The following is a 25704-nucleotide window of genomic DNA, read 5'->3' on the forward strand; positions in this document are numbered from 1 at the left end:
TTTTTTCTTTTTTTCGTCTATAAATTGTAGTCGCAATTGAAGATATTGCGTGAACAAAGAAACGAATTGAAAAAGGAGATGTCAATTGCATAGTAGGTTGTCTTAACAAATGGTTTTAATAATAAAAAGATTGAATATTATATTACATAAATGACGCACATAAGAATAAATAACATATATCGCTTATGCAAATCAGATGCTCTTATTACTCATCTTTTACTATTACAAATGATAATGGAAGCGAATTCAGGTAATCTTATACAAGCTGAGTTGCGTGTATAAAAAGATAATAGTAATTTAACTGAGGATTTTTAACGATATAATTAAGCTCGTAATAATTGTAACAGCATAATAGCAATAATAGCAATATAACAACAATAATTTCTTATTTTATACATTCCTTTTAAGATATATTATTGCGTGAAATCTTTGTACAAAGTTTGAATTTTGCGTTAATCATACCTGCTTATTTTTGTTGGCATGATACTACTGTCTACATCATTATCTCTTTAATGTGACATTAATAATACGTCTAAATAATCAAACGCTTATTATTTGAATAAATGTAATATATTTTAAATATCCATCATGTCTCTAATTAGCAGCCTCTGATGACTAGTTCATACTAGTTATTTCTTATTATAATATTAATTATTATGTTAACTTGAGCATTATGCAATGACGCTACGCTTATGTTTAGCAGGTGCCCATCGTTCCATACTTGCAAACTCGCATACAATGGGTCTTCTTGATGCGACAATTTGTCACGATCGACATTTTTCTCGTAGTAATTAATTTAAAAATTCTTTAATTTATTACTCTCACTATAATAAAAATGGCGCACATGCATATTAATTTATTGGCACGGAAAACTCTTTACATGGTTTACTTGTTTAATGTGCAAAATCCATAAATAGCTAAAAAATCCTTTCTTCTAAACGACTAATTCGTGCGTATCGTTGCGATATAGGAAATGCAAGGTTTTGTTTAGTCACGCAAAATCTTATTTGTTCTCGTCGTATGTATGCACTTGCCGTTGCACTATCGTAACGGTAAATCGCGACTTTCTAGAAAAATTAATTTGTGGATAATTAAAAAATGTGAAAGTAAAAGCGAATGAAATAATCATTGAATAATCTTTTAGAAGGTAAAGAGATAAACGTTAATTCGAGATATCCGTACAGAATATATAACTAATCGCCAACACAGGAACGCGGTGTATTATTGTTTATTCCAGTGTAAAAAGGTAATGTAAAAATATCGAAGCTTGCGGATGGAATTAGTAAAGAGTTTTCTAAAAATTTTCATACAATAAGAAGAAAAGTATTTCTTTTTCTTTGCGCACACGTCTACTAAGTAAACGCGTTATTACCATATTTTTATGCAGTCGAAGAAAATTCCTGCTCTTACGCTTTTCTTCATTATTACCATTGATTAGAAAATGTAAATATCATTTATACAAAATATTACGGTCTTGCGCTTATTAAAAAAACATATTCGCGCATGTCGCGAAAAAATTTTGCTATGAAAATAACGAGCTTTTTATTATAATATAAACACTGGAAGAATATTATATCGCATTGCTATTGCGATTTTAAACCTTGGAAGGATGTATCATTCAACAGTATATGAAAGAAAAAGCCGATTTTATCCTTATTATATAAGAATAAGTAATTAACTCTCGACACGACGCATACACTCATTGATTTAGTCTATTGTTCTCGCTGTATGTCAAACGTACATTATGTACGCGCGTTTAATATAAAATGTATATTGCTTGATAAAATATAAAACTCAGCAACTACATTTACAGCGAAAAATGTTGCTTATAATAGAGGTATCAAAATCTTGACATTATCTAACTTTTTTCATTATTCGATGCATAATATATCCTATAGAAGTAATTTTTAAATATGCTAATTACTAATTTTCTGATTAATTGCTAACGTGCCATGCAGTTTAGACACCAAACATGAGTGCAATCTCGAGAAAAACGTCGAGAACATTTAAGTGATAGATAAAAGAAATCAACCGCTGTTTCTTTGAACACAAAAAGCGAGTTAACAATAGATTTGAAAAATTTGACTCTTTTTACTTTTTATATTAGCCATTTTTATATTTAGCCAGTACAATAAAAAAATTGTCATAAATTGCAAATAGAGAAATTTAGCTGCTTGAAATGATGTACTAATATATGTATACTGCTTTGCGTTTCAATATATACAAAAATTCAATAAAATATTTTAAGTGGTGCATATATGCAGAAGACAACTTGTGTCGCAAAAGAAGCAGGAAAATGTATATCGAGAATATTATATAGAAATGTACATAGAATATTACGAAAAAGAGAGAGATGGGGAGAAAGGTGGGAGAGAGGAAGAAAAGGAAGGTGACGAGGGAAGAGGGGGGGGGAGAGAGAGAGAGAGAATGATTCAGGCCATTATCTGAAGATCGTGTGAGTGACGTATCTATCGATAAAAACGTAATTGACAACAATATTGTGTAAATATTAAATAATATTGTATATAAGTCATGTTGTATCGATCTACTCGTATCAATTTTGACAAAACTTATGTCCTTCTATAAATACATTACATTTTTTACGTTGTACACCGTTCCATTTTGTTACAAGTGACAACATATAATTCGCAATCTTTCATTCTCAAATATTAGGTTGACCGAAAAGTCCGTGCGGAGTTTTTAGTAAAATTCAAACGCAATACTTTGTATTAATTTTAAATTTTTGCTAAAAAAGTACGTGCGGACTTTTTGGTCAATCAAACAGAATGAGTCATGTACGGCGACCTCAGTTTACGATTATTCCAAGCGTCGCGTATTCTCTTTCTACCACGATATAAATATATTGTAGAGAGAATACCTTCATGTTTTATCGCGCTATCGCAATATGTGAAACTTTACATCTCGTACCAATCTATTTTGACAAATATAAATCAATGGATTCCCTTCATTTTTGCTGGATTCCACACTCTGTGGAGAGTATCTAGTATCCTTGATTCATAAAGATAAATTAAGATCGAACTCTTAAATATTCTAGTCTCCGTAAGTTTAAATCACGTAGTGGAATACGAGGCACAGCTCCATGACAATTATTCTCCAAGCTTACTTCGTTTATAACTTCGGAATAATTATCATACGCGATATTGTATACTGATCTGGACAAACGCGACGAGTTTACGAGTGTCTCGAGACTTTCTGTTCGCGGATTCCACTGTCACGGAGGAGATTTAGGTCCACCAGATTTATCTGCCATTACTTGTTGTTGCTGCTGTTGTTGTGAAGATGATTGTTGCTGTGATTGCTGCTGCTGCTGCTGGTGTTGTTGCTGTTGTGGTGTTGGGGGTTGCTGTTGCTGCTGCTGCTGCTGCTGCTGATGTTGATGTTGTTGCTGCTGATGATGATGTGACGCAGGATCTGTGTTTACTCCAAGTTCGTTGCCCATTAGATTACTACTGCCATTTTTATCCACTACACCACTCGTATGCACAGGATGAAAATACCGTTCTGGAAAAAGACATTTCTGTTTTGAAGACATTTAAAAAAGAAAAAGGAAAAGACATTTTGTCGTGCAATATTCATAAAGAAATCCAGTTCATGAAATCCAGTTTCACCTTCTTCCATAGCAGTTGGTGGCTCGCTAGTGGTCCCAGCGATGATCGGTGCGATCATGTTATAATCATCTTCTAGATTGATAAATGGCGCAGTATTCCAACGCGGTGGAACATTAGAGACTGATCTTTGGGTAGCTACCGGTCTTGTAACCGACACAGGAGATGAAAACAGGGACAAATTAGTTGGCGAGATTACACCAGACATCGAACTGATGCTCGGATACGTAAAAATTTGCTGGAAAAAAAAAATTAAAATTGACAATAACAATAGTTATAAGGATGTTTAGAATGCACTTTGCTTCTAAAAACAATACACGAACAGACATTTAATAAATGCTAGACGCTCGGTAGCGAAGAAAAAATTATCCAACAAGCTTACCTGTCCGGGTTGCGAGTGAAAATGAGCAAACGTATATTCCCTGCTAGTATGTGGGGTAACGAGAATTCTAGCAGGACTCTTGCGTCCAGCAGATTCAACAGAATTCTGACATGCAGATCCAACCAGACCGACTGTCGCCGAGGCTGCGGCCATTTGTTCCTGATTAGGACCTAGTTCAGCTGGATCTGTTGGTGATGTGGATGATGTTGGCGGCGAATTAGCAGTTGTCGCTAATTCACCCGTCGATCTTATTATTGCTACCGGTCTGGCCATAGGAGCTGGTGGTGGTGGCGGTAACATTGAACTCGGATAATACTGCGGAAATTTTTGTATACCGGTACGTGGCCCGGGCAACTGAGTCTGAAAGTAATTTCTTCAGTTATACGTGTATATTCTTTGTTCTTGCGAAAATAGTCGACATTTTACATGCCGCAGATACATGGAAACAATTTTCCCGATGTGGTCTGCCTTATCAATAAAATGATTAAAATATTACGTTACGCTTGTAGTTTGAAGGATTTTGCGACTGTTAGTAATTTAAAGAAACTCAGTATTATTTATAAAAACTACCTGAGGTAGTTGCTGGGTATTTTCCGCTTCTTGACAGACAAATGTCACAAAATCCGAAAGAGTATCATGTCCGTTCTCAGGGTATTTTACCACCCCCGTAGCTCCGGGATGTTCCGGCTGATAGTAAGCGAGTCCAGACATGCTTTGACCAGAGCCACCGGTCAGTCCTTCGTGAGGCGAGTGCAATCCTGAAACATAATTTCCGATAATTATCTGATCTGATTTATGAATGTCAATGCCACGATGAACCACCCCCTTAATTAGCCGCTGTTCTTTCCTTACCTTCGTGAAAAAAAATCATTTTACCTCAACATTATTCTCTTTCTGTTTTTCTTTTTCTTTCATTTTTTAATCTATTGAAACTGGACGAAACGTTTTTGCTTTATCACGAGCTATATTCTTAAGCTTCGTCTTAAACTCAAGTACAAATAATCAGGTCTAATCCTTCGAATATGCAAAACGATACGTCTTTTTCTTCGAAGTACGTGCTATTTGCGACTCTTTTTTATCTGTTTATCTTTAAAAGACAAAATTGCTAATAAAATTTCGTCTTTTCAATTTACTTTATCTTTTGCTGTATGAGTTCGTTATCCAAGTTACCATGCCTGCATCTTTTGATATTATTTCGATTTGTCATTATTGTGATGAAACAATTATCGTCCGTTGTACGAATTATACGTTTATCTAGCTTAATTATATCTCTTTACATTTCCTAGTTTTAATTGCGACAATATATAAACTGCATCCAAACACTTGATACATATGTACGCGTGTTCGGACCAACGAATCACGAAATTGTGATAGGATGTATACAAGTTATATGAATACAAAATTATAACGAAGTAGCAATGTCATGTTAATGAAATGCTAAGAGTAATCTCTCCGTACTGTTTCACCTTTTGGCAGCATTATAGCTTAGCCCAGTTTCGTAACTAACACACGCATAAATATATACAGAGACATAGAGACACAATTAGATCAAAAAACGGAAAAGTCGTTGTTACCATGAGCTTGTTAGGGGGTGGTTTTAGTGACAAGTACAAAAAAAACCAATTAAACTTTGATGCTTATACCGTGTACACAGATTGTCCAGGAACTGCCGCAGTTTCTCTTAATTACAAATTCTCCAAATGTAAAATTTTGCTTTTTAAAGGAAATTTTACAATTGTTAATCTTTCTTAGTTTGAGATATTTTTATCACTAAGTCAGGAATACAATTTTTCTGAAATTATATTTATTCAACGTTTGCATACTCCCGATGCTTAATTTGGAAGAACAATTTTTAACTTTTGTCAATTAATTTAATAGTTATAACCAGAGTTATATCTGCGCGGGTTGAAGAATTTATAAATGAGGGAAAATATGATAGTTCGGCAGAACACGTTATATATACATACACACACGCACACACACACACACACACACGTGTGTGTATGTGTGTATATATGTATATATACAGATGTATATTCATTTGGATATTTATTTACTTATTTATTGGTGCACATACATACACATATACATACACATTGGATAATGCATTCCAAGCGTGAGGAAGAAAGAAAGAGAGAAAAATCGATCGTAGAATGTCCGTTTATAGAATGCATTCTCAATATATACTCAATATATACCATGTAAATCGCAAAATAGATCGCGTATGCAATATATTTAATAAAACCTCGCTTCTCTATAATCTTTATGTAGATACTTGTAATCAAGTGCAACGTTGCAACATTGGGAGGAAATCTGCGCGCGTTAAAAAAGAGATAAAAATTGTGTATTAAAACTCTTTATATAGATTTTTCGAATCGTATTACATGAGACAATATATTACAATCACGCATGCGTATAAGATGAATGCATTAAATATACATATATATACACACACGCGCGCGCGTGTGTAACATATTGTGAGAAATATGACGTAATATTCGAGTCACCTTTGATAACTCGACAATCACTGCGAATCAGTGTATAAGTGATATGTACACAGCTACCATACTTTCAATAACGAACACAATTTATTTTGTGCGAGAATATATATAATGATACGTGTACGCGCATTTAAATGTGATAATAAATATGTACATAAATATGTAAGGTATGTAAGTGTGTACGTAATACACAAAGTGCAACACATAGTGCAAACATCAAACAAACAGCAAGATAACAACGACTAAACAACACATCAAAAACATCAAATGAACAACATCAACATCAATACAATAGTTGGAGTATATGCGTGTACATATGTGTGTGTATATATATATATATATATATATATATATATAAACAACACCAACATCGCAACAATAGTGTAGGTAATACCGTACGGAAAAGATATAAATATTTAATCAATTGTATTTGGCATGAATTGAACGTTAATTAATCAAGTAAGTCAATTAATCCATCTAGCATACGACATACCCAGAGCATTGGCTGTGTAACAATAATACGTAAATAATATTCAGTGAGATGAAACTAAATTATAGAGTGCACGATTGGATAAATGCAGCCTTGGTCGTGGCTCGATCGATCATTCGTTACGAATGTATTTTGGAATCGCATAGATAATTAATAATTGTAGCCATAATGCGCAAGTAATTTGCAAATGGCAATTTTTAATCAAATCAAATCAAATCGAATAAAATTTAGATTTATACGTATATATGTATATATGTACGTATATATATATATATATTTATGTATGTATACAGGGTGTCCCAGACCTACCGTACCACCGGTTAATGGCAGATTCCTGAGGTGATTCTGAGACGAATGTTCCTCTTGCAAAATGTCGAGGGTGGCGTAGTTTCGGCGCTACGAAGGGTTGTAGTTATCCTATCCTTGTGTAGAATTTTCCCGCGTTCAGTGACGGTGGGTCAAAGGGGTCCCGCGCATCGCGCACACTTCAATTTGAACAGCCGCGAAAAATTAAGATCAAATTGAAGTGTGCGCGATGCGCGGGACCCCTTCGACCCACCGTCACTGAACGCGGGAAAATTCTACACAAGGATAGGATAACTACAACCCTTCGTAGCGCCGAAACTACGCCACCCTCGACATTTTGCAAGAGGAACATTCGTCTCAGAATCACCTCAGGAATCTACCATTAACCGGTGGTACGGTAGGTCTGGGATACCCTGTATATTGTATCAATATCAATATATTGTATCGCGCGTACAACTATTGTCTTTACTGTTCCACGCCATTTTAGTCTCGAGTAGAATCTATCTGTAGATATCTCTTTCAAAATGCTAGATATTCTCTTGATCGGCGAGCCGCGTCGAGACTGTACCGTCAAGTTTATTATACGTGAATATATGAATATGGGATAAATATAACGGGATTGTTAAACAAATTTAAACGAACAGATTAACAGACAAAAGATTAACAGACAAAGACTGCCAGACAGACAGCAACAACTAGCTTGCTAGGTAGACCGTTACTACGCACTTAGCACAAGAAAGGCTATCCGTCTGTTTACACATCTACCCGTTTCCAACCAATATGTATACTTTGCCTTCTTATTATTACGTGTATGTGTGCAATGTGGCTGTAAGATCAAATAAATTCGAGAGAAGTTGTTTATTTTTATTTAATAAATAGCAAGTTTAATCAATTCGGATAAGGTGGCCGTTAACAGGCAGATCAGGCAGACGGACAGGCAACACATTTTTGTAAAGAGAATTATTATGCAGTTATGATAATACATACATACATACTAAAGGAAAATATATCGAGAGACCACTCTATATTGATAGTCTTCAATGAAATCTTTTCCTCCTTGTTCTCTTTTAGATACACGCGAGTAAGTATATACGAATTACATTAATTCCTTTTTGTAAGATGATAATTTTTGTATATTGTAATGTCATCTATTTTATGCTATAATCTATTTGTCCATCTCGATATACACATGTGTATGTTCAAATTTCAAGTATAATTTTTTATACGTTTTAAAAGAGAAGACAATGTAACGATTATGTGATATAATTGAGATAAAAAGATAAATGGTACGATACTTGGATTATATCGTCGAGTTTAGGACAAAATGTAAATTTGATTAATCAATTAAAGTAATCATCATATTACCAAGCTGTTTCATGTTTGCAACGAATGAAGCAATATAGTGAGGAATTACATTTACCGCAGAATCCATAACGCGTGCGACAATAGCTTACTAGATTGACTCGATAATAAAATAATCGTGACAATGAGAGTAATTTGTTGTTGATTCGGAATATAAGTATTATGCGAGTTTTTTTATTTGATTCATTTGATTTACATTTGACAGTAAGTCTCTCAGATACATATACATGTACATATATTTTTAGTTCTTTCACAAGTGTGAATTCTGTCTTTTTATTCAATGTATTTATACTTGTACATATATACATTTCGTTCTGTATGCATAAATCGATGAACGTACAATCATTAATCTCTGAGTGAATTATTATTGAATTAATAACACATATCTTACAATTGAAAATAAAATACGTTGCTCTTTCTCGATACAGGTATCAAGAGAAATCGTTGTCATAGAACGCAATTACCTCCGACTCAAAAATTGTCCCACCAATGATCGTGCATATAATTGCAGGCGGATATACATATATATATATATATATATACACATATATATATATATACACACATACATACATACATACATACATACATATATATGTATATGTGTATCAAATATATAATATAATGCAACACTGATCTAACACATATATTGTCATTAATGCTAACATAACATTCTTGCGACCACGAGCGCAAGCGTTTTACCGTGTCGCAATCAGACGTCAGGCGGATTTCTCGCTCTAAAGAGGATTTGCCTAGTAAAAAAGGGTTTTTTTATTAATTCACGTAATTTTATTCGATTCATACCATTTAATTACTGTTTAATGACATTATTTACTTTTTTCGTCTATTTAAATGTTAAAAATATGAAAACGTTCATATAAAATGAAGGTATACATTTAATTTTATATGTAGAAAAAGATAGATAAGGTGTTTCAGAAATAGGTGGACAAATTAAAGAGCATATTTTATTCTCATATTCATATTCTCACTGAAAAAAGTTAAAAATATGAGTCCGGAAATGCTTCCTTTCCAAGTTATAAGTTCCAGAGTATATATTTTTATGTACAACAAACTTTGATAAAATAACATTTTATTAAAGAAATTGCTGGAATCCGCATTAATGTAACGTTAGAAATGTTCCTATGAACATTCAAAACTGAACATTTTAAGATTCTCGTTTATGATACTCCTGTTGCTCCTGTTGTGGACGTATTATGACATTATCACATTATCGTTTCGTGTGACAAAATACGAAATACTGCAGGAATTTTTGAACGTTTTCGACAATCCATAAGATATTGATAAGACGTGCATTGATGTGAAAGGAAATTATTTCCAACAATTTCTTTAATAAAATGTTCTTTTACCAAAGTATGTTGTAAATAAAAAGTTTTTATAACTTGGAAAGGAAACATTTACGGATCCATGTTTACATGACTTTCTTCCTTCTTACAGTGAGTAGAATATGTATTAAAGTTTGTCCATCTATTTCACAACGTCCTGTATATCCTTTATACATATGAAGTATTAATATATACAATACATCTTCTTACGTATATACAAAATTAAATGTGTTATTTTATAATATATACGGTACGTTTCAGATTTGAATTTATCACGCCATATTTTAATGACGCATTTCAGAACGTGAGGTAAGGTGTGAGAATCGGAAGTGTTTTTTTTATCTCATTTTGCTATTTCTATTAAATTAAAATAAACAAATGTTTCGCAAAATTCATTTGTTTTAATATTAAATGTATAATATACTGAAATAATATATCTACTAGCCATTTGTATGCTGCTGTATCCCGTATAATTTTCAACGTATCATATGTAGCATAGAAATACATTTTAAAAATTGTTCTTTCACGAGAATATTAGAGTATGTGACCGACGGGACGTTAACACATGATAGTTGACGATACAAGTAAATTGTGATTGACGGAAATATATGTTTGGCTGCATTTTGGGTGCATAGAGCACTACTTGTAAATAATATATCATATAAACACCTACCAGAATACTTTTTTGATTCCATTATTTTAAGATTTTATTTCTGACAATGATTACTTCTTCATGGAAAGCTTCTACTAATTGTAAGTCCTATGTGTGAATTTTGTTCATACGCGCAAATATCCTAACTGTATGTACGTATACATACACATATACACACAATATTTGAAATCTGAAAAATAATGGAATTGATTCTAGATCAATTCAAATATTGATCGTATACATATATAAAATTGTTTGTTTTATTCAAAATACGCTGGCATCACTACAGCATTAGATATGGGTAACTAACACGTGGATAAATTTCTGGTGGTCTGGTTTCGGCATTGTTTGAGAATTCTTGTTACATCTGTCCAAACATTAGTTAATAATGCCTAATGTTATATTGGTATTGAATGGATTACTTTGTACTACGAATCACACTTTTACAATCAATATTACATGTATGATGTAATTTTAATTAATATAGTATCAATCTCGTTATTTTTCTCAGGCTCACTGTGTATGTACAACAAACGTGTTATATAATATATTATACAATTAATGACAAATAGCGCCTATCGACACTATTTCATTGACATTGAATTTGACAGACATGTGTATCTACGGATTCTTATGTCTTTTAGAACATATGAATAAATGTCATATTTATACTCCCGTAAATCGTAAGTCTTTTCAGTAATGCATAATCTGCGAATTTAATTTACAAACCGCAAACAAGATGTCCCCATATACATAAAAGTTGTCAAATTAAACAAATTTGCGGTTAATTTTGTATTAATTGAGGATAATATCAGTGGAATCTCTTTGTCGATGATTTTAACGTAAGTTAGGTAGATTTGTGTGTGTGTGTGTGTGTGTGTGGTGTGGTGTGTGTGTGTGTGTGTGTGTGTTATGTGCGCAAACTCCTATTATCCATCATCATTCAAATAAAATAAACTGAAATGTACAAACAAAATGTGTAATACTTAAAATGTTTTAATATAATATGTTTGTGTATTTCTTTAATGTCATTTCTGTGCCTATTGTAAGGTGTCAAGGTAAATGTGCCAGTTGATATAAAAGCAAAATCTGAATGTACAATCTCCCATTCTCTTGCGATGCAATTAATAAATAATTCTTTCGTATGTGTATATGTACAACGTATGCATACAATGCACAGAACAATTGCGTGCTTATACAAGTGTGTGTACATACATATACATATAGAGAAAGAGAGACAGAGAAAGAGAGAGAGAAAAAGAGAGAGAAATAGAGAGAGGAAAAGACAACAGTCAATAACCAGTCACAAAGTACCTTTTAGTCGAGTTAGCGAGCTTCTCTCTACGCTCAGGGTCAGACTGAAACAGACATCATGACGCGTCATTTTTAACGCGATTCATTAACACAGTTCGTTGATTGATAGATAAAATTGGATTGAACAATTTGACATTAAAGAAAGAGAGAGAGACAGAAAAAAAGAAAGATGGAGAGAGAAACTGAAAGATTTCAACATATCCATGGAATCCATAAAATTGATAATTCAATAAAACAGACCTTGTCAGTAAAAACTAAACACAAAAATCATTTGCGATTGATATAATGTCAGACTGCGTTATGATCGTTTCATGCTAATTGCTATTTAAGATTAAATCATGTTAATTATAAGTAATATTACATTATTATTAAATATTCATTTTTATATTTCAAATGGAATAATTCACATAAAGCATTAAATGATTAAACATTTGTAAAGTCTATGATGCGAGGCATTTTAAATTACTTGTATTGCCGAAAACACATCTATATAAGAGTCCACACACACACAATATCATTTAATCTCTCTTTTCTCTAAATTATGTTAATTAGGAATGATTAGCGCAAATATGTCATATCTTTTAGATTAACTTTTTAGAGTTTTCTGGCTATTACTATTGCGCGCGTATACGTGTGTGTGTGTGTGTGTGTGTGTGTGTGTGTGTGTGTGTGTGTGTATGTGTGTGTGTGTGATTATATCAAGATACATATATAATAATAATAGACATGTAAAATAATTTCTGTCCAAGTTTCATCGAAATAACTCAAATTCTTAAAACGGTAGGAGGGGTTCATTCAGTCTTCTTTCACAAAGTAACGATTATTTTGTTTTTTGAACCTAATTCTTCCTATAAAAACTTACTTGTATGTGACACACATTTAATCATGTAGGAGAGATAAATGTATCAAATATGACATACGATGTATGTTTGTAATTGCAATTAAATGTATCTATAACAATTTTCACAGTATTTTACAACAGCATCAATTGATTGCATTTCATCATCATTGCATTTTATCAGCGATCGATTATCTCACCACTCATACAATTAACTCCAAATTGAATGGGATGTCAGACATCACCTTCGTGATTCTTTATCAAGTAAGCATGAATGTACTCATGCTATGAGTATTAAGAAACCTTATTTGTTAAACATAAAAGATCGAAGACGCAAAACTTATCATGTCAATAAAAAGTTATTTTTGAATGTATCGTATAGAAACACCTGGTTATCTATTAGTGTTTGGTTATTTCAGAAATATGACTTATACGAAATGGTCAGTTTAGATAAATATAAATTGTCGACCGGATAAATCTGTGTAGCCAGGTAATATTTGAGATATTGATGATAAATTTGAATACTCGGCTATCTAAGATATGTAGATAATCGAATAGCAGAGTATAACAAACGCTATGTACAGTTATAATATGAATTGGATTGGTTTATACATATTGTAGTACATCATTTTGTCAGTTATATGTGATATAATATAATTATTTATTGTTATTAGAATTATTTTCACATTATATTTAATGTAATATCCTTAAAAGTGTAATCAACTTGACAGTAGATGCATGTTAGTTAGTTAAAAATATTTGTTGTGAAATATGCGTTCACATGTCCAGAGACGTGCACTGGACATGTGACAGAGAGACAGAGACAGAGACAGAGAGAGAGAGAGGGAGGAGGGGCGGTAGAAGAGACAGACAAAGAATATAAAATTGAAAAAGAATAAAAGAAAATGTATCGATAGAAATTAGAAGAATTGTTTGCATTTTATAGGATAATTGTTATTCAATGTACTTTATAACAATATAACAAGTATTGTTATTTCATTATAAACTATTGCTATGTTCCCTTTCGATGAATCTTTTGTGATTTTAGTCAACAACACAAATTTCGTATACCAAGAAATTAACAGCACTGGAAATACTAACGCGATACATTTGTACACATAGTTGAATCTTACCTGTAAGAAGAAAAGTAATCTTTTTTCCTTCTAAATTCAAATTACATGTTTAAATCATTCAAAGAATTCTAGATTTAAGCAACGTCCTATACAACTAGCGATACAAAAATCGTGTTTAGTTGTAAAAGTAGCTAGTAATTAGCATTATCTTATTAAACATTATTATCAAGATTGTAATCATCATTCTCCAGATGAAAATATACACAAGAGCAATTGTTACATAATACTAAATATACTTATATATTTCTTCGCTCCTACTGATGAATAAAACTTTTTTCAATGTTTGTACAATTTGTTTGTGTTGCAGTTTATCTATAATTTTAATAAGTCTACTTCGTTGGACCAGAACGATTTGAACAAACACAATCGCAAGGAGTATCAATATATTATATATATTCCTTCCCTTCTGATATAACGATTTAAAATATGGCTGATGTGTGCATCGTCAATTTGAAAAATTTATGTTTTAAGAAACCGTTCATGTGCGCGTACACGCGCACAAAAGTAGGAACGTTTCTTTGATAAAATTCATATAAGAGAGTAATTACCACGTAAAGAGTTTATAATAGAAAAAATCCAGCCAAGAGAGAGAGAGAGAGAGAGAGAGAGAGAAATGTTGTTATAGTAACACAATTGTGGTAATTACTCGGCTATCACAGCATTATAATACAAAATATATTGTTGATATACACGTCCGTTTAACTCGTTTATCCATCTTTCGCTATGCAGATCATTGAATAGGAGATCGCCAGAGATTCGAGTAATTCGCAATGTCTTTCAAATAGGGTAATTCTGATAAGTCTGGAAAAAATGATGAAATATACGTACCCGTTTGCGAATGAGGTGATTCTATTCCACGATGTCCATCTTCTGGTCTAAGAACCGATGAAAATGTCGGTGCGCTTGAAACCGAAACTGTTGGCGGCTTTTCAGTCTTATCGTTCCTTATTAGTTGATGAACCGGTGGTGGGCCTAAATATAAGGTAATACACGTGGATGAGTACAGAACAATTTCCACATCAATGAAAGTTGAGCTTAAAAGGTCTTTTACGTGGTACGTAAAAGATGAAAAAGTAACATCCACTTTAAAATAATTGAAAGATACAAAAGACAAAAATATAAATCGAGATGTACATACATAACATTATTTACGGATATTATATTTGTAAATGATAAAAAGAAACGCAAACGCAAAAGACTGGACAAGGTCGGTTTTCCACCGCTTTAATGGCGAGAGGGGTTGACACGTCAAACAAATATCTCGAATAATTCCCGCGGTTGAAACCAGTGTTCCCAAGCCCATTCCGCTTATATGACGTGAACTAGTTTAGCGAGCTTCGGACGACGGCGTCGCGGCTACCGTTCGACCCCGACTTCGTCTACTAAAAATAAGGGCAAAGGCAGATTTTGAAACTCACTGAAGCTAGCCGCCGGCTGAACGTGATCCGCGGTCGTGGCTGCGGATGGAGGGGTGTAGCTGCTGCAGTAGTACGGCGGGTGCTCTATTTTGATCGCGTTTATTTGAGGCTGCATGTCGCTGAGGTCATGCAGTATGGACGCTGAAACCAGACGTACATTAGCAGCCACGATTCCTAGCACGTTTGTACGCGTGTCGTCCGTTTTCGTTGCACTCTTCGTGCACAATCGTGAAAACGGCGTTTCCGCATGCAGAGAGAAGGAACAAAACGAAAAAAAAGAAAGGAAAGATTAAAAGATTAATTTAATTTCTTCGACAGATCTCGATGAGCAGAAACAAGACTCTTAAGAGCTTTTCTTAATCGAAACGTACGAAACGAGTACGCAACAGCGATATGAATGTACGAAAGACTTTAGCATAATCATTGAAATATTATAGAAAATATTACCGTTCGATTTTTTTAAGGGGCGATGTGTTGCTATTCAAACTTTGGTATTTTTTTTATCAAAAGTGCCAATCAGATAATTTCTTACCAAGAACTGTACCGTACTTTTCACGTCCTTCCGACGATACAATAACGGTACGTCGTAGTATTTAAGACATCTTGTCTCAAATATGTTAAATATATTGTTAACTTACCATGAGATATACTCATTATTATTATTATTATTATTGTTATTATATTGCTTCGTTGTTACTTGTATTACTTATCGTCATTCTTAGATCGTAAGAACAACATACGCAGTTTAGGAGAGGGCTATATATATGTATATCAATATTCATGACTGACAGGATGCTTTCAAAAGGTGTTTTTGCATTGAACTGTTCATCACCTTTCGAAAGCATCCACGCGAAATGACAATCCAAGAGACGACGTCGACAAACCATTAAAGACAGTCGAATGCAATTTCAAATTTATCGAACTAATGACCTTAAGAACATAAACGTATTTCATGAGTCTAACAAGGTTGTTGCGTACAACTAACGAAGAATTCGAGTTGAAATTTGCGGGAAATGTAACGTCGTACCTTTTGAAAGCATCCAGAGCTCTTTGGAGCTGAAGACACCTGTCGCAAGGATCGTGTCATTGCAGACAACACCATTATACAGTTCATGGTATCCTGTACCTAGGAAAACAAAATCCAGCGAGCAGTATTTAATGTCCATTCAAATCAATGGCTCAATGCAGTTGGCTCGGATATGAATGTACGGCAAGGTATCACAAAAAATTGTTGAGAATGACCAATCAAACACGAATTTCAAAACGTATTATCGAGAATGAAAAGACGATGCAATAAACAGAAGAACAATTATGCAAATGTTGATCGCCTTGAATACCTTTTCGACGTCTATCCTCTTCTTTGCTAGCGTTGCAGATACCATTCAGAACCTCTATAACAGAACAATGTGACAAGAACAATTGATTAATAAAATAATTTATATTCTCTAATGCGACACATTGTGTATAATCATATATATATATATGCATATATAGCGCACTTCTTTTTTTTCGCGTAATTAGTTTCTGCAAAACAGCTTGAAAATAATTTTATTCAAATGCCTCTCGATACAATCGTAAAGAAAATTGCGCATAAAATTGTCCTTTCGGCGAGAAACATACAGTCCTTTCTTTATTGCACGATGTTTTATATCAAAGCGTTTTACGCAAATCTCATTACGCAACGTATCACCGAAATACTCGAGGGTCCGGAATGTACGACGATTTCTCGAGGCACTCTCGGAAGGAGTAGAGAGCTGCTTTCTGCACCCGATAGAAACACGAGTTTTGTCGCGAATACTTGAAACGGTAAACCGAGTCAAAGGACGTAATACAAGGCGAAAAAATTCGTGTCATCTTATTAAAATTGCGCAATTTTGCGCAAAACGAGACATGTTTGTCACTGAAATCTGAAAGGTTTTGAACTTTCGCAGTAAATATCATAAACACTTAAAGACTATAAACGAAAAACTAATTAATTCAATCGCTTTATATTAGATTTAAATGCGTGAAACAAAATACGTAAAGTTATCCGTGTAAAATCTTATCTTTACTTTATCGAGATTCACAACTATTTGCTCTGCATGTATTTGCGCTTGCATCTCTCTTTAGATGCAACCGGTGTATCGTTTCGATATTCGAAAGTCAATTGGAATGACACGCAACGATTCCTCGCAGGTACCAAAATATTCAGGTATTTTCAGTGGCATGAAAGAAAATCAACGTATAAGCGACGCACTGTGAGCTCGCTAAAGATGTCCGTTGCCTATTTATTTATAGAGCGAGCGTACAGCGGCAAGCATGGTCACGCGCTTGCGTGCACATTTTCTCCACACGTCCATTCGGTACACCCGTTCGCGCCGAGGCGAAAACACCAAAACACATTTACACACAGGAATAGTAATAATATATAAGAACACATAGATTACGAATTCTGTATCACACCAATATGGTAAATATTTGGAGGATTCCATTCGATAGGATCGCATCCGGAAGAGATTCTCGTCGCTTTGCGAGACAAAGAAGGTACATGGATTATTTCGTGTTTTTCTTTCAATCATATGGTTGAATTATAATATATTCCTGACACTTGTAACGTGTATTCGGTGAACGAATTATCTGAATATCTGAATCGCACAATAAATATTATCAAAATAATAATGAATAATAATAATAAATATAAAAAATAAAATAAGAGTATGCGCGCGTGTGTATGTGTGTATGTGTGTGCGAAAGAATACATTAGTAGCACTAGATATGCCATCCCTTTGTTTTTTTTTCTTTTCCAAGTTTACGTCAAATTGTTTTATGAAGATTCAAGCAAAGCCAAATGTTTACGTAGTCAAATTTTTACGAAAATTCATTAACATTAACATTTGGTTAATCGCACAAGCACGCTATAGTTCTTGACAGAATTGATTGGAGAGGAGGGACAAGTATTTCCACGCAATGTTTTGATAACTCGATTGTACGATTTTCCAGCATCGCCCAAGGCAGTATTAACATCTGAATAATTGCCGTAAATAAAAGAACATTCATTGTTGCTCTTGCATACACAATATCTTACGATTCGGCTTTTACTATGAAATAAAATATATTTCGTACACATGTACGTAACTATATATCGTTCTTTGGATTAAGTTGGCTGCGCGCGCGCGTGCAAGTATTACTACTAATTTCTTTCTTACCGTGACTCGTAATGAAATTGGCGAGATAAAGATCCAGTTCCCGGACGGAAACATTGATGTGGTAAGGATTGACGCATAGTCCTGGTTGCGCGCATTCCGCGGTCTTCTCTAATCGTTCTCCGTCCGTCGATTCCAACGGAATTGCTTTGAAAAGGATGACCATGACTAGGTCCAATCTCCACACCTGTCGCGAGAAAACGAGATATTTCTTACAAAATTAAATACGTATACTGTCATTTACTTTTTTGCCGTTGCATTTACTGTTGTAAAATTGTCTTGTCGAAATGTACACGTGACTTTTGGTTGATCTTGTCCGACGTACCTTGTCCGCTTGGCGAAGGCAATCGATTCGACGCATTTTTCCCTTCTGATCAGGATTGCTCAGGACACACATCGCTGGTCTTTTTCCCGTAATGCTTAATACAAAGTCCTCTCGGTATTCCTGCGTGATATCCTTCCGCAATTTGCCAAGAAGTCGCGAGGCCCATTTTTGCTTTACTTCCAATTTCTCGTTCTAGTGAGAAGAAGAACATTGTAAATGACGAATGCGCGAGTAACTAAACATGCTTTGCTGGACGGCAATTATTATATTATTCGCTCCCGATAACAACATGTGCACACGTACATTCAACGATCATGATCAGAGTAGAGTAGTTTTATGAAATCGCATCATATTAAACTACACATGTATGAATGAAATAAACAATAAGACTGAAAATACGTATTGGAAGTATCACTGACACTGTGAGAATCGTATCTCAGGTTAATTATTACGAATAACGAGAAAATACTCGGATTGATCTGAAAATTTCGTCGAGCACGTAAAGTTTGCATGTCCCAAGTAAGAAATAGCGACTATAGTGACAGTCCGAAGGAGGGAGATGTTTCGGCGAGCGATATGCAACGCACGTATCCGACCCCCGTCACACTCGGAATAGCAAATACACGCATGCATAAGATCCCTGAGAAATGCATTCAAAGTGCGTGGAATGCATTGGGGTACTGCGCGCGCGCGATCTATCTCACCTAGCCCGTTTTGCTGGGCACGTACTCCTGCTCCGTGCTCGCTTTGCACAACTTGGGCAAAAGATCTCTTCTAACTTACCTGACACTAACCTTACCTGATAAGCTCTAAAGACCAAGTTTAACTAAACGTTAAGCGTTAAACATTAAACCTTTGAATCTTTTAATGATTTTACTGGAATGATTGTGTTACGACTGTTACTAATCCATTTCTTTACCAGTCACAATCAAATTACAAGCTAGGAATAATAGCTCGTAAACGAAAGTAAAGAAATATCGTAATTATTCAAGCGTAAAGTGTCAAGGTACTCAATGTAACGTATAAACGATTCATTAAGAAGCAGTTTCTTAAAGAAATTCTAATTTATGAGAGATGAGAAAGAACAATCGACGTCTATATAATATAATGCACATTTATTAAAAATAAAATGAGAGCGCGAAATTGAAATTCCGAATACGTGGATGAGAACGCATGAAATAGAGCCGAGCCGATACAGCATCAAGTACGTTAGGTTTTTAATGAAGGCGTAATAAGATAAACTGATAACCGATAATGAAAGTATCGGCAGTAATGCGCCGTTGTCGTAACAACTACCAGCAAATAGTAGCCGAAACGTATATACAACTATCACGCGTTGACATTTCCGCGCGAATAAAGCATGTCAGGCACGTCTCTGTACGCGCCCTCGCGCACTCGCGAATAAAGCGGATAAGAATGCATTCGCGGTTTATTCCGATACGCCGCGCCACGGAGAAAGCGTCGTCGCGCTTACGGTGCATCCTGCGTATATTCCGATATCAGGTATGCCGAATGCGAAGAAGACCCGTGTTCACGGGAATTGTCACCGAGAGCGCGTGTATACCGTGACATGCGTACACTCGCGCTGCCCCAAGGCGCGGTAGCTTACGCCCGCTTAGAACCGCCTCGCGCTCAGGTCACTCGCTCGCGCAAAAGCCACTTGGTTCCACAGGGTGTTCTTTTTACCTCTTTTTTACTTTATTGTTCTTTATTGCTCCTTATTGTCCTTTATTGTCCTTACTCTTTCTTTTGACGAGCTCTGTCAAAAGAATGCCTTAATTCTTCGAATCGAGATTATGACCAGAGACAATGACCATCAAGACATACACCGATTTTAAAAGCATCGAGAAAAATCGTTTTGTTAATTTCGTCGCAAGCTAGATAAATTGATGATAACCGTACCATGAGCTAGAATTACATATTTCATTCATCTCGCGAGTATTGAACGAGAGACGGCAGCTGCTATCAATTTATTTTATATTAATATTTATATTGAAAGCTCAAATATATATACACACTCATTTTTATTCCCCTTTGCTTCATTGTGAGCGCACGCACGCTGATATTATATATATGCACATGTGCGCAACAATATATCGTGCATCTTGTTCGTATATATTACTAGTATCTTTGCTCGTATTCGTTATTTTGTATTTTACGTTACAACTCAAATCGTCGCACTAGAGCGTGCCATGCCGCAAAAATTATTTGTAAATGCGGACAATAAAATACGGATTGCATTAGTGACTTAACATTTGTGCATTAAGTGTTGTCAAATTTTTTGTCAAAAAGTTGCACCGTGTCTTTCAGTAAGACAGAAATAAAATAGGTGTAAGAGAGGGAGAGAAGGAACAAAAGTTTTTCTAACATATATTACCTACATAACATATATTACGTATAAATAACAAATGAAACGTATTTATAGGAGAAGAAAATAAAGTTTACTATCCCATTTAAATGCAGAAGCAAAACAACTCTTCGAGCTCGTAGCTAGTTGAGAATAAGTTGTCGTATTGTGCTAAAAGTAGGAACAGAACGAAGAAAATTCCTGTAGACTGTTGAAATATATTTATTAATTTGGCAAGTTTCCCGCGGCCATGTATATCTCTGACGACCCCTTACGTTACTACGTTATGACGCGAACAAAGCGACTCCGCAATTTCTTTATAGGCAATTTCGAGGTCTGTGCGTTATCGAGGAAATATTGTAAACGTTATATGACATCGCGAGTATGGTAAGAGCGTCTTTACTGAATTGAGTCTCAACAAGCAACACGCGCGAAAAATTGCACTGTAAAAAACAAAGATTGAATATCAAATAAAGTTTTCATAACGAACGAGAGTTTTAATCACCTTGTTATCAAAAACCAATCATATTTCGACATAACGATCGTTTTAGTGCAAATGCAACAGTAATACAGTATATACGCACATCACGTATCATTCAACCAAATGACGGCCTATGAAATAAAATGTATCGAATACTGCAGTCACGCTTCTTTTGATTAACAAAAGCCGACAAGAGTGACAACGTAAACGACACAGGGTAGAAACTGTGCATTCTGCTAGTTTGCATAAATTTAGGAAAGCTACAGGGTAGAAAATCGATATCCGCATAGAGATTATAGATGGTGGTTGGTAGGCGCCGCGTAGCCGCAGCCTCCGTCGCGACGGCGTATGCGCTACATATCTACGTCCTCCCCCAACACCGTTTTCGACCGCCCCAACCGGCTATCCCGTCTCTTTCGACTCATCCCCCATTGCCGAAAAGTTGGTGTGCACCCGAGTAGCGGATACTTCTCGTACGTGTTGGTGCTGCATCCCTACTTTCCGCGCGTGCTATCTCTCTTACACACTCGCGCTCTCCAGCCTTCTCTCCTCGTTGCTCTCTTTCTCTCTGAATCTACGACAACCCTTCCAACTCTCAAATCGAGCTACACGTACGAGCCGAACGCCGGGCCACATCGTGCCACTGCGCGCACTCCCTCTTTCGTTTTGCTTTACCCGCGTCTATCCATCCATTGCTCGCATTCTCCTTCTTTTACCCTGGACTCTTCTACCTCTTTTGCTCGTCGACTAACCGCTTGTCTCGGTCTCTCTAGGCAGTGCCCTACACTGCCGAATTGAAGTAGTCGATATCGTACTGCGGTCTGTCTCGAAATTAAGAGAAAACGACGGACTCGTCGTACTCGTAGTCTGGCTCGTATCTCTCGTTGTTTTCTGTCCGTGTCCTTTTATCCTCGGTTTCCTTTCCATCTAACGTATATTAATGTGCCACCCTACGTATTTTAGATGCATCGAAAATAGAAGGTAATACTGGAAATGGAGGAGGAAGAAACGCCTATGCGCCACTGGTTAATTCTAGCCGTTCTCCCGCTAAATACCGCAACATCGCGAAATTAAAATATTGATCGAACGCTGTCGCGAGGGAGGATGGGAATCACGGTAGGGAAGCTACGAGCCGCGATAACATTACCAACGATAGCACGTTCAATCGTTGGACGAGGCATGACGCGAGTTGATCGATACGAGAGAGAAATTTTGTTGAAATCGCGGTATAAACATTACATACATATGTGATTGTGTGTGTATGTATATATGTAAATGTATAATGCACTATACAATCCTCGCTAGAAATTAGATTTTAATACGCCATATTAAATTCACCTAATCTCCATGTAGAAAAAAGAAATATGCAAAAAGATGATTTATGGCAAATCAAAAAGAAGTACAGAGCTCACTACGCTGATTTCAAAAAATCCCTCACCTGGAGTTCCTCCTTACACTGACGTTCCTCTTCTAAGCTCATCCGCTTCTCATGTTTCTTATAGTAACGTCTCTTGGCAGCTTGTAGGTTGAACCATGTGTACGAAAAGGACTTCACGAATGGTAAAAGGGCCTCGATAAATGGATGGAACTCATCCTGCAATTACACAAGGATTACTTTCTTTCGCATAATCTTTAATATGTTTCATTATTAATCGTTGTGTTCTCGCAATGTGACTTGAAGAGAACACATGTAACAAAAAGATACATGCAATGGTCAATCTGTCATATTGTTATAAGAAGCTTTGTAAATCACTGTCAATCGGATATTGATAAAAATTTACCCAAGAACAAATAATACAAACGACATTTCCAGTTAATTCAATTAACTTCGATAGATTAATAAAGTTGGAAAGTTTTATTATTACATCATTACATTTGTTTTTGCTGCAAACGCATTTATAATTTTCAATCAACACTTTTGGAGAATATTTGTATTTAACGCTGTGTTATAATATTACTTTAAAGAAAGAAATATACAACTGCAAAATAGAGATCGAGAAAGAGAACATAAAAATAATATGTATCAATGATGAAGTATTATAAATTACGTTTGTAAATATTCATAAAAGTAAAAACCGTTAACCGTTAAAATAATACTATAATGTATGTATAAACAATATTGCGAGACCTGCCTCTTTTCTTTTTTTTATAAATACATTTATGAACGTGATTGTGAATTATTTACAATGCGTATGTACATGGTACTTTGCAATAAAATAAAAAATTATACTTTATAGTTTTTTTCATTCCTTTTGTTTTATAAATTAAATCTGTTGAATTCCACGTTATATCGATATTGCATATTTTATCTTTTGTTTGTTTACATTTGAATAATCTATATTTACTCGTTACTTTTGTATAAATATAAAATAAAGTTTATTTATAAATATATCAGATATGGATACGGATATTCAAAGGTGGATACAATGATGATAATAGTATCTCTTAAATTAAGATCTCATTCAATATTAATTTTACTTTTCTTGTTCCTCTTTCTCTCCTTCCGTTTCTCTTTCCCTTCCCCTCTCTCTCCCTTCTTTCTCTCATTTTCTTGTCTGTGTGTTTTTTTCAAATTTTTATCTATAATAAATATAAATGTTCTCGCGTATGTCGCGTACTGGAAGCCTACGAATAAACTGCTAAAGAACACAAACGAACCATTGAGTATTCGCAAACACTGCAGGTGCTGTAGCACACTATCGTCCGTCCGTCCTTCTTGTCAGAGTCCAGCTGTCAAAAGCAACGATTCTCGTAGTATCGATCGCAAAGATCTCGATACTCCTCTACCGCACAGTTGCGGGTTGCTCGCGGCCTCATTTGTACGGACCCGATCTCGTGTCGAGAAGATTTAACTTGTTCGCGATTCAACTTTCAGGTACGATCTATCGATCGGCTTGTACGATCAATCGAAGGCGCAAGAGTGATGAATGGAAATCTTCAAACTAATCCTCAATTCCTGCACTGCTACTTTTTCTTATTCGCGCGTGTCTTCCAATTATCCAATATGCCTATTTATCTCTTTCATTTTTGACAGTTCCACACCGTTGAAGCTGCTGCCAATGCCAGAAATCTTGCTCGCGGCACTGTTCTCGTAACGCTGTGTTCTATACTGTACATCCGTATTCTATAAATCATATTGATACTTTATTGATCGGTATTGCCACGTGCGTCGTTAACGTATCGACGTTAATCGAATACCTAGCCATTTCCTTGAGTCAGTATGCCGATTTCGTAAGATAATTTTAAGCATTGCTTAAGCAAATTCCAATTTTCTCCTCGGAAATTTTGTTCGCGACGTGTTTTATATATCAGAATGTTTCCCTAATCAAAGTTGCTGCGATCGAAATATTAATCAAGAAAAACACCAGCAACTTTGCCAAGTTGTCAAGATATTTAAGCGCCATGAAGATGGACGGAAAAGGAAAAGAAATAGAAGGAGAAGTGCGTCCATCGTTTATTCCTTCTTCTGTGTCTTGTGCATGAAAGAGACGTCAGGTACGTTAGTGCGCGACCATCAGACGAAAAATCGATCGAATGAACGAACGAATGAACATATGTATGTACGAAGGAAACGCGAGAAAGCGGGTGTTGCTAGAGAAATGAGACTGTCGTTTATGGACATTTTACGGACGTGGCTTTTGCACGTTTATACTACACCCATTTTTGTCAGTATCTGTGTACACGTGTAACACTGTTATTTTTGGAGACCAATGAAAATCAGGAAGGTTAAACACTCTTTCATCGCGGCAAGGATAAAAACACCTGGAAGAAACGCGACAAATTTTGGGATAGATTTGGGAGAGATGCAAGCGAAAGTTGTAAGAAATTAAAGCCGAGTGCCCAACGTGCTATTTTCTATCGTTCCATTTCTTGGTTTGCTTTTTTTTCTTTTTTTTGAGTTTTTTGTCTTATGTCGTTCCGTTTCATATCTTCTTTCTTTCTTTCTTTCTTTCTTTTCTCTGTACCTCTCTCTCTCATTTTCTCTCCCTCTTTTTATCCTCCTA

General features: G+C 35.2%; 1 protein-coding gene across 6 annotated transcripts in view; it reads right to left on the reverse strand.

Annotated features, from left to right (window-relative positions):
- LOC105276264 (nuclear factor 1 X-type) overlaps window positions 1-25704 on the reverse strand; it is a 28066-nt gene continuing 2362 nt past the window's right edge. For 3 of the 6 annotated variants that reach the window (XM_011333759.3, XM_011333763.3, XM_011333761.3), the window contains exons 2-12: window positions 23139-23294; window positions 18873-19064; window positions 18551-18734; window positions 16703-16756; window positions 16393-16491; window positions 15366-15506; window positions 14776-14919; window positions 4579-4766; window positions 4009-4368; window positions 3630-3864; window positions 1-3522 (exon numbers count right to left, since the gene is read on the reverse strand). In XM_011333759.3, the coding sequence (XP_011332061.1) occupies window positions 3233-3522; window positions 3630-3864; window positions 4009-4368; window positions 4579-4766; window positions 14776-14919; window positions 15366-15506; window positions 16393-16491; window positions 16703-16756; window positions 18551-18734; window positions 18873-19064; window positions 23139-23294 (2043 nt within the window). In that variant the 3' untranslated portion in view covers window positions 1-3232. Of the gene's footprint in view, window positions 3523-3629; window positions 3865-4008; window positions 4369-4578; window positions 4767-14775; window positions 14920-15365; window positions 15507-16392; window positions 16492-16702; window positions 16757-18550; window positions 18735-18872; window positions 19065-23138; window positions 23295-24358; window positions 24825-25704 lie in introns of all 6 variants that reach the window. The other 3 variants (XM_011333762.3, XM_011333760.3, XM_020030640.2) reach the window with 2 other exon arrangements.

Source organism: Ooceraea biroi, chromosome 9, assembly GCF_003672135.1.
Source record: "Ooceraea biroi isolate clonal line C1 chromosome 9, Obir_v5.4, whole genome shotgun sequence".
Classification (NCBI taxonomy): Eukaryota; Metazoa; Arthropoda; class Insecta; order Hymenoptera; family Formicidae; genus Ooceraea; species Ooceraea biroi.